Below are 10495 nucleotides of genomic sequence, written 5' to 3'. Positions count from 1 at the left end.
ATGTAATCAAAATGTAGGCCGTCTCCTCTCTTGCCCTCTGGACTGCTGTCTTCGCTGTCCACATCACAGGGGAGTCCTTTAGGGTGAACTGTCCAGCGATATCACTGACGTAGTTACATCCCATTACCTTAATGGCACGTCCTGTTTCCCCCACGGCACTGTATGCGTCTAGTGTCCTCTGCATGTATGTCAGGTACAGATGTATACTTCAGTTACCAGTTGTCTCAATGCTCTCCGAGGTAAGAGACGATGCCTGACAGCTGGTAGATGGTCTGGATGCTGGGATCCTTCTGTAGAGGAACATGATTCATTTCACAGAGATTCCAAAAATTACCCTATTCTCCCTAAACATCCAGGACCTTTTCTGTTTAATCACAACCCTGTTCTACAGCATTTTCTACCATAATCTCTTTCCCCTTCTCTCTCCTTCTGCAGAAATGTCCTGGTCCTGGTGATCCCTTGAACAAACCTGTTCACAACTGGCACATCAAAGTCATAGTTGAGGTAGATTTATATCCTATAAGTTGCGTTGCTTGTGTTACCCATACGTTTGGCGCGGACTTGAGCTGAGACGTGGTCGTCCTTTCGTCAAGCTCCCTTTGTCAAGCTCCATGCGTGTTGTTGTACATCTATAAGGGCCTAAATTCAGAAATCCCAGCGACAGCAGTGGAGGAATGCTAACGGCATCAGTGCCTTTGCTCAACCAAGCTTTTTTTTTCTTGTGTGCTCGTGCCGCCCCCCCCCCCCCCCCCCCTGTAATGCCGCCCCGGGCGGCTGCCCGCTTCGCCCGTGCCTAAATCCGCCACTGCATAGACACGCAACTCATAGACATATGCAGAGTCTACTTTAAAGCGTCATTGTAGAAAACAGACTAAAGTATACCCTCATCTCGGTTGCCTGGCGACCAGAGCACTGTCTGCTGGTGCAATCCATCTGAGGAGGCTGAGGCTGTGGATCAAGACACTGTTAGCATCACAGTTAAAGCATCATAGCCAAAGCCAGCAATATACCAGTGTAATTTAATGTACTCAACAACACTGTGTACTGACTTTGAAGTAGAGTTTGAGGCCGGCTATCAACAAAGGATGCAGGTCCAAGGAAAAGATGTTCTGCTCTTCATCCTGGAAAAGCTTTTCCTCACAGCTCTTAAAGACCCCAAAACAAGTACATATTTAACCACTAATATAAAGCAGACAGTACTTGAACCATTACACCATTGCATAATTGTTTGATTGTCAGTGTTAAAGTTATAAAGTTTAACATCGCTGAAGTACTATGACATTATGCCAGCAATGAAGTTAATTTATAGTAGTCAGCAGATACCTGGAGCAGGTGCGGACCCACTGTGGCATGAACTCAAAGGTCTGGACAGGGCAAATGTACAAGAGTGATGTTGGAGTGCCATGCAGTGTCTCACCTTCCGTCTTCGTCAAAGACGAGCAGCAGGAGCTCATGAGCGTCCTGTCAGAAGCCAGCAGGTCAGTTCAGTACGTTCACTACTCTGCATTGCACGTGAGATCAAGAGCGCCGGAGTCATCAGTCGGACCTAGCCCAGAGTCATCCTCAGGCTCAGGGGTTGAACTCTGCCACGCTGCTGCTGATGGCCCAGAGGAGATGCCGCGAGATGCCTTTGTAGGAGCTCAGACCCTGACAGATGATCAATACCTGGAGAAAAGCACATGGAGACATTTAGGATGATTCCTGTGGTACCAGTGGAGTCAATAGGTCGGTGAATCCATCATCCGAGCTGAATGTGGGAGTGTGTGTGGACGACGGTGATGAGAGAGAGATAGGAGAGGAGAGAGATAACAAGAGACAAGAGCAGAACAGAGCCGTCCCTGCACAGACTGTTCTCTCCCCTCCCGTCTGACTACATTCTACTACTCAATCATCGAAAGTGTCATAACCTTTTCCTTCATTTGTTGGTTTCACTCCCATTAGTCTTCAAAATAGAAACTGCTTACATTAAACTGTTAAAGTCTGCTCCAGAATTGTTGGACACCCCCCCTGAGAGCTCTAGTCCACGCTGTCTACGCGATCAGCAGACCTTGAAGATTGCCCGTTTGATCCTTCATGATCCATGGCGTGTTATGTCTTCATGGTTTGAGTGGCTCCCCTCAGGGCGCAGACTCTGACGTCCCGGCTGTAGGACCCAGAGGAGGAAGGTGACCTTTGTCCCCAGGGCTGTTCTGCTCCTAAACTCCCAGCCCTCCCCCTCTACCCCCAAAGTCCTTGGACTACACAGTATTATTTGCACTATTCCTATTTATCTTATTTTATAACTGCTTGCTTGCTTGCTTACTTATATCTGCACACATCTCTCTATCCCTTTTCTCTTTCCTCCTTTTGACTTTTTTGAGCGGACCTCGCAAACTTGTATTTATGATGATGAATACCTATTTGATTCGATTTTGATTTGAAAACAGATTAATTGTTGTGACATTTTGATCAAATCAGACTCAAATAGGCTCTTAAATGTTACCTGCAGCTTGTAAAATTATTTTTATTTTCATGCTGATGTTGGCCTTTTATACAGAGGAAATAGTTATGTAAAATCACAGATGAGAGTAATGCATGACATATCATGAGCGTCAATGTTTCAAAAAGGAATGCCGGAGAAGAGGCTTTGGATTCTGTCATTTATTCAGCAACCAATACCAGAACACATCTTTAATGTTAAGCAAAGCCCAAACACAAGATATTGCTTCTCCCACAATCTGTTCACCTGTCCAATGTAATCTTTCCAAAAGTATACATGGTTCAGTTTCTTTAGTTGAATAATTGGGGCAGAGGATACATACAAAAATACATTCTGCATAGGTGTGTTTTGTTATGTTACTGTGTTACACACACAGATACCATGCCCTGTATCAGCCCAATCTGTGCCTATTGCTACCATTCATCACAGAATATAGTAGAAAAATAAATATATACAAAGACTTCTTGAACCCGAAAGAAATCATCCCGACACATCTAAATAAGCTTATCTTGTATCACATTCTATAAATTATTTTGAAAAAGTGCATTAGCATTTAGAACTTGTTTGTGCTTTGATTTTAAAAGAGTGGATTATTCTACAATAGAGTAATGTGTTTTCTTTAATAATATACAGGATGCCTTTTCTACTAACATAATGTCATGTATAGCTGCCACAAGCATCAGCTCTCTCTTGTTTGAGTTATCATGTTCCTCTAAGAACAGGACATCATATTTGTGTCTGACCAGTGTGTTTGCCTAAACCGTTACCTTAACAGCTACAACAAAGCAAGAACCAGTTACAAGTTTATATAATTGAAAGTTATTTTGCACTGAATCACATCACATTCGACTTTCACGTCATCTTCAAGTAGATTTAGTGTGTTGATGTTTCATGTGAGTCAGTGGATATGGTGTTTTTAATGTGAGCTATATCAAAGACGATTTTCTGGGACAATAAAGATTTCCGAATCTGAATGTGGAGTGTGCTCTGTGCAGACGTTTTATATTCTGTCCAGGCCCTGAGACTCCTCAAAGTCGAATCCCCTGAATCATGGCAATACATGAGAGTAACAAAACGGGTTCTCGATTCATCTCTTAATTGCTTGTTCTGCTCGGGGATAGCCTGCAGCGAACCCCCATTACCCATATACCTCCATTGTGTGGTCCTCGTGATCAATTCAAGTGTAATTTCAGGAAAAATAGCTTGTTAGGACAAAGGCTATTTCTGTTATTGTTGTGTTTCATGTTACATAGCATATTATGTATTCTATAATAGGGCACTTCAGGGCCTTTTTTGTTAATAAATAATCAGTACATCTTTGACGGTCAGTACATCTTTGACGGTCTTTCCTGAACAAAACCTGTACGCGAGCTAGACGTTTGGACCTGGTTTGCTCTGAGCAAGCACCGCACCAAGTCAATGTTCAAACTGTTTTCTGTACAGATAGTCTGAGTACTGCAGCTCGGGCGTGATAAGCTTCTGGCACTTCACCTTGGCTCGGCCCTGCAGAGCTGCCTTTAAGTTGTAGCCCTGGATGACAGCCTTCCCGTACTGGAAGGGCTTCAGCCGGACGTCCTTGACGTGCTCGGGGTTCACCGGCCCGCCCTCCTGGAGGCAGGCCGCCCGCAGCTCGTCCCGCCGCCGGCGCAGCCGCGCCACCTCCCGCGCCATCTCCTCCCGGCCCACCTCCGCGTCCACCCTCCTCCAGAAGGTGGCGTTGAAGTGGACGTACAGCCGCCAGTCCAGCGCGTTCCACGCCGCCACCTTGGCCGCGATGTGCGGCGGCGGCGCGCGGCGCGACCGCTCGCTGCGGCTGTTGAGCTTGAAGGACACCACGTCGTCCAGGGACCAGCACAGCGCGTGCCTCAGCAGCACCATGGACTCGTCGAAGTACTCCAAGATGAGGACCAGGTGGAACTCCCGCTCGACGGACGCCACGGCGGCCCCGGCGCGCTCCTCGATGTCCGTGGAGTTGTAGGTGACGTCCCCGTCGAGGCCAAAGTCGAAGGCCAGGTTGTTGTGGGCGTACTGGTTCTCGGCCACCTGGGGCTTGTAGTTCCACCAGCAGCGGTCCAGGAAGTGCTCCAGGCTGGTGGCGTTGCGGAAGGCCTCGATGCTCTTGTAGTAGGTGAAGGCGGACTCGAACATGGTGACGGGGTGCCTCATGATGGAGAAGTAGAAGGTGTCCTCGGGCATCAGCCTTTCCAACTGTGGGAGACGCGACAGGGGTTAGAACGACGCACGGATCTACGTCAAAGTGACTGAAATAAAAGAACGAACAAAGAACGTCCTCGATTTGGTTTTCAGTGCTGTAGCATGCATAGAGCCTGTTCAAACATTATGCCATTCATGTTCATCTTTAGAAGATGAAGAAACATGAAAATTGGATAAATGGTTTCGTCTCTATCGTCCATCTATGATCATCTGGGAAGATTTAGCTTTTCTTAGAATAGTAGAATAGTAGTATTGTTCCACAAAGCTCACCTCAGGTTTGTTGAACCTCAAGTGGTTGCAGATGATGTGGTACGCCTTCACCTTCTTACTGCGGACGCCTTCCACATAGTAAGATTTAAAACGGTAAGGGTAAAAGAACTGGTGGTTCTTGTTCAACGGCAGGCCAAAAGTCAAGTTGCGTGCATCGCCGTAGCGATAAAGGATGTTGACGATGGTGCTGCTGGCCGTCTTGTGCGTCTTCAGGAACACAATGTGTTCTTTAGGCTGACAGACGCTGTCGGGGCCGGAATCTTTGGGTTTGTCTTCACCTTGAGTCACTTGTTGCCTGACACCAGTGGGGTTACTCTCTCTCTGGGGATACAAAAACAAGTTTTTTGATGGGTTACCTTTGCCGATGTCCTAAAGATCTTAAGATGTGTATTGTTGCATGTCATTGCTGTCTCATGCTGTTGTCGTACCGGGGCTTGTGGCCAGCTCTCCCCGTCTGGCCCCTCTGGGACTGGTGAAGATACAGAGGTAGGGTTTTGTAAGGTTGCTGCTAACTCATTGACCCTAAGGGTCATAAATCTCTCACTCCCGTCGTCATGTCTGGAAGGATAGAAACACAGATAGTCAGTATCAAATGCGTTACTATGATCAGCTACCTGACACCCCAACTCTCACTTGATTACAGAATCACCGCCTACTAGCCTGGCTGCGATGGCAACATTACATTTATAATCCGAATTGCCTTTAAGGTTCATCTATTATGCATGTGGATGTACCTGGTCTCCATTACATCGAGCAGCACCTCAGCGTACTGAAAGGCCAGACAGAACACAGTGAAAGCCATCAGAGCCATCCACGTGGTCCGCCGCTTCAGGCTGCGCTGCAATATTCCAGCCCACCTGCAGAGGGCAGTCAAAGCATGTACTTGAACGCAACCCGCAAGGTGTTTTTTATTTATTTAATTTTTTCTTTCTTTAACCAGGCAAGTAAATGGACAACAGATTCTCATTCTCACAATAAGTGCCACAACCAAGCAAAGACACAATTTAAAAATGTAGTTGGTGGAGTTCTAAATAAAACAAAATTTAAAAAATAAACATTTATTTGTGATGCAATGAAAAGTTTATGACAACACTCTTGTTTAATAGCCATGGGTTCCCGTCTGTGTGTGTGTGTGTGTGTGTGTGTGTGTGTGTGTGTGTGTGTGTGTGTGTGTGTGTGTGTGTGTGTGTGTGTGTGTGTGTGTGTGTGTGTGTGTGTGTGTGTGTGAGAGAGTGTGAGTGTGAGAGAGAGAGAGAGAGAGAGAGAGAGAGTCAGTCAGTGTGGATTTGTTGAGAAAGACACATGTTTGTTTAAAGTCATGCTTTTATCAAAAGAGAAACATATGTTACGATTATGACCAAAAGACAGACAACAAACATCAACAAAACAAACAAATGTGTTTGTTTTGTTAGTTGTGGGTTGGAATTGACAATGAAGGTAGTGCTGCAAGGGATTGAGGGTGCAAGATATAGTAAACAATCATGCTCCTCGTGCCTCAAGGTGTAACAAGATATCAAACCAGCACCTTGTGGGTTTTCCATTACACTGCACCGGCTGTCTATCAAGTCTACCGCTATCTTCCAGACATCTGAACGAAGAAAGTATAAAGCTTGAATGTATTTTGCCCTTAAGAAATATGGGCTGCAATATGGGTCAAAGTCGCAGTTCATTAATCATAATAATAATAATTATTATTATTATTATTATTATTATTATTATTATTATTATTATTATTATTATTATTAATTAATTAATAACACTGAGAATCCTCATCATCATTCTCATCATCATAAACACTAATAACATTTGCCGTGATGCAGATCCGACATTTAGAAATCAGTGAGTAAACGCGACATGCGAGCACCGCTAAAGGAGGGACAAGTGGTTGTTTTGAAAGCCTTTGTGACTTAAACCCTGAACAATGTCGCCACTCCAAAAGCAAGGGCTACTCTCTCTCTTGCAGACAGTGTGGAGGGGGGCCTGCACCTGCTCCAGGCCCTTTGGTCGCTATGGAGAGACAAGGCCCCACCCCACTTTACAACGGGGGTGCCCTCCTCCGGACGCCTAGGGCCTGTTTACACACCAGAAGCTGTTAAAAGGTGTTAGTATACGTTAGTATTTCAATAACCCTGAGCGTGAATAAATTGCACCAGAACGTTGACACTGTCAACGTTTCAAGTTTCTGTTCGTCCTCTGTCGTTGACATCGTTAAGACATCCGAGTGATTAAACAACAAAATAATGAGATTATAAATAAGTTGAATTATTGTGTAAGAATATAAGGTTGGAAATGGTTGGTTGAATGGTTAGGTTTTTATGTATAACTCAAAAAGGTTCATTTAGTCTAACTTGATAGATTCACTTGTATGTTCATGTAAACAGACTTGTATTCATTAGTTTGTACCTTGACATGTTTCGACTACTTCCTGCACTCTTCTTCAGAAGCGTCAGCTGTTGCTGTGACGTGCGTTGTGGGTTTATATATACTGTTTCAAAGGGATTCCTATTTGGCATCTCTTCATCAATTGCATTTTTATTTTTGTTTTAAAAAGGCTTCACCAAGAAATGTGGATCTCTGTGACAGAAACACCAAAACAAAGTGATATTCTATGCTTTTCCATTTCTCAGGGAAAACACTGTCATGATAAATGACATTTCTGACAGCCTTTGTATTTAGAGCCAAGAAGCTGGAGCTTAGCTGTTCTCCTGGCCCAAAAAAAACACTGAATACGAGCAGAGAATATGACATCCTCTGGCCTGCGTGCACTCGTGATTGCTGGTGATAGCACCTCCTTAATTGCAAAGATTGAGGACAACATGCAGACACAGAACAACGCGAAATGACAGACAGATATGTCTGTCTCAATTGTCCGTCATTGGGCCAATTACCACAAAAAAACACTTAAACGCAGAAGCAGAGAAAACAGGGTCTATCAGGGGGGAGAGGGAGGGAGAGATGGAGGGAGGGAGGGAGACATTTTTAGCTTTTTAGACAGAAAAGCAATAAGGCAGAGACTATTGAGCATACTGCCCTGTGGTTCTTCCAAGTTAGGGCATCATCTGAAGTGCCCCCCTCCCTCACTCGCCCGCGCCGGCTAACCCACTGTTCAAATATGCTCCCCAGTGAATTAAGAGGCAGCTTTGGGTAAGAAATGCTTCCAGACGGCTCGTGTGTCAGAGCCTATTGCCCTTAACAGTCCAACGCAGCTGGATAACAACGCTAAATTCTTCCTGTCTATACTTTGAACGAATATTCATGACTTCACCGTGTCTGTCCGAGAGAGAGCGTTTCATCTGGACTACAGGTATGCTGATGTGGCTCCCCCCCCCCCCCCCCTCCTCCCTAACAACCCATATGTTGATAGCTTGTGGACAAACAAGAACACATTAACTAAACTAGAACGTGTAACTAGACTAGGTACAAAGCGTTGTTCTGATGCTTTACTTAGAAAGGTTCAGTAAATTATCTTTGGCCCCCACAGACCGCTACTTGTTTGAATGCCGGTGCATTTGCAAGGCAAGGCATTTCCTTCCCGTGCGCCTGTTTTCACCGTGGCGCGGGTGTGAGCGTGTCCATGCTTAACCCCCTTCTCCGCTCCCAGCCCCCCGGTTAAGGTCAACCCATTCAGTCCCATAAAACAGAGACATTCAAATCAGTGTCTCGGCTCGAGGACAACAACATTCAGACGGACTGTGGAATGGGATCTGGGTTCAGGAACAGATACGGATTTGGTTACCAGTTGGCGTCCAAGCCGAGCATGATGATTGATTACCAGGCGAAGCGATGGGCCGTAACGTGAAACAACAGGCTATACAAAGGGCCTCATGTGGGTCACCAGCAGACACAGGTGGTGGTGGATTGTATCTTCAAAGACCATACAGGTTGTCGTTTTTTGACCCATAATTCAGCAGAGACATGCTCTCGTCACACTGTTCGGTTTCAGGGTGTAGATTGTATGCTTTAGTCGGAGATCACATATATTATTAAGTGCCATTGACCGCCAGGCATGGCCAATGATCTGCATCTCAACTGTGGAGCAGAATAATTTTGGTCCACATTTTGAACGTCTATTTTCTACAGGTTTGAACATGAAGGCAGGCTGGGAGCCATTAAAGCATTTATTTATGCAAGGTCAATCTCTGGTCGTGGCAGGTTGGATGTTAAGTTTAGATTCAAGCTGCTATGCACATGCACATCAACTCCGTCAAACACCCCCACATTATAAACCAAGGTGAAAGTGCTTTCAAGCAAGCCAAAGTCATGTGGCTCAGTAAATCAACTCCGAACATGCTACGCTTGCTGACTTACAGCGCAACTTTTGCTTTAGGCTACTATGTTTTTGCTTTGTGAGAATCTTTGTGTTGAATGACGAATTGCGTCAGAAGAAGCAGACGGAGATCGAGGCTCCATCTGCAGTGCTGGTATAAGTGGACTAAGCAATGTCACATTTATGGTTCTAGACATCGATAATATATTCTTACACCAACTATATATTTTATTCAAGACTCGGGACTATCAGAAATATGTAAAAAATGAAAAAAAAATAATAATAAATAAAAAAACGAATGCTGTTATAATTTAGCGTGCGGCTATTCTGAAATCGTTTATGTTTCTTAAATAAAACAAAATGAACGGTGTACTTACGAGGTGACAGAGGAGGGGGATTGATCCATAGTAGAGTTACTGGGTGAGGGGCGCATCTCCTTTTCCTCGGGCTGTCCTCACACTACGCCGTCCCGTCCACACTGCAGGAACCGCTGCTCTCTCTCTCTCTCTCTCTCTCTCTCTCTCTCTCTCTCTCTCTCTCTCTCTCTCTCTCTCTCTCTCTCTCTCTCTCTCTCTCTCTTTCCCTCTCTTACTCTCTCGTTCTCTCTCTCTCTCGTTCTCTTTCTCTCGTTCTCTCTCGTCCTCTCTCGTTCTCTCTCGTTCTCTCTCTCTCTCTCCCTCTGTCTCTTTCCCCCTCTCTCTCTTTCTCTCTCTTACTCTCTCTCTCTCTTTCTCTTACTCTCGCTCTCTCTCTTTCTCTCTCGTTTTCTCTTTCTCTCTCTCTCTCTCTCTCTCTTTCCCTCTCTTACTCTCTCGTTCTCTCTCTCTCGTTCTCTCTCTCTCTCTCTCTCTCTCTCTCGTTCTCTCTCTGTCTCTTTCCCTCTCTCTCTCATTCTCTCTCTTACTCTCTCTCTTTCTCTTACTCTCGCTCTCTCTCTTTCTCTCTCGTTTTCTCTCTCTCTCTCTCTCTCTCTCTCTTTCTCTTACTCTCCCACTCCTCTTTCTTTCTCTCTCTCTCTCTCTCTCTCTCTCTCTCTCTCTCTCTATCTCTCTCTCTCTCTCTCTCTCTCTCTCTTACTCTCCCACTCTCTCTCTCTCTCCCACTCTCTTTCTCTCTCACTCGAAGTTCCCATGTGAAATCTTCTAGTGACGCCACCTCCACGTCAAAGACTTGGACCGTGGTGTGGGTGCGTGTGTTTGCGTGTGCGCGCACTTGTGCGTGTGTGTACGCGTGTGTGAGTGTGATGTCAACCGAATATATCATAC

At 45.3% G+C, this 10495-nt stretch overlaps 1 protein-coding gene across 1 annotated transcript; it reads right to left on the bottom strand.

Moving 5' to 3' along the window:
* Positions 1-2631: 2631 nt before the first annotated feature.
* Positions 2632-9734, bottom strand: gal3st2 (galactose-3-O-sulfotransferase 2). The gene is made up of 5 exons (XM_084467480.1): positions 9608-9734; positions 5698-5820; positions 5392-5521; positions 4964-5284; positions 2632-4687 (listed from the first exon to the last, which is right to left on the bottom strand). The coding sequence occupies exons 1-5, from the start codon at positions 9661-9663 to the stop codon at positions 3896-3898; spliced, it is 1422 nt and encodes a 473-aa protein (XP_084323606.1). The 5' UTR covers positions 9664-9734; the 3' UTR covers positions 2632-3895.
* Positions 9735-10495: the final 761 nt, after the last annotated feature.

Source organism: Micromesistius poutassou, assembly GCF_964030765.1.
Source record: "Micromesistius poutassou genome assembly, chromosome: 4".
NCBI lineage: Eukaryota > Metazoa > Chordata > Actinopteri > Gadiformes > Gadidae > Micromesistius > Micromesistius poutassou.
This window is presented reverse-complemented; position numbering and strand designations above follow the sequence as displayed.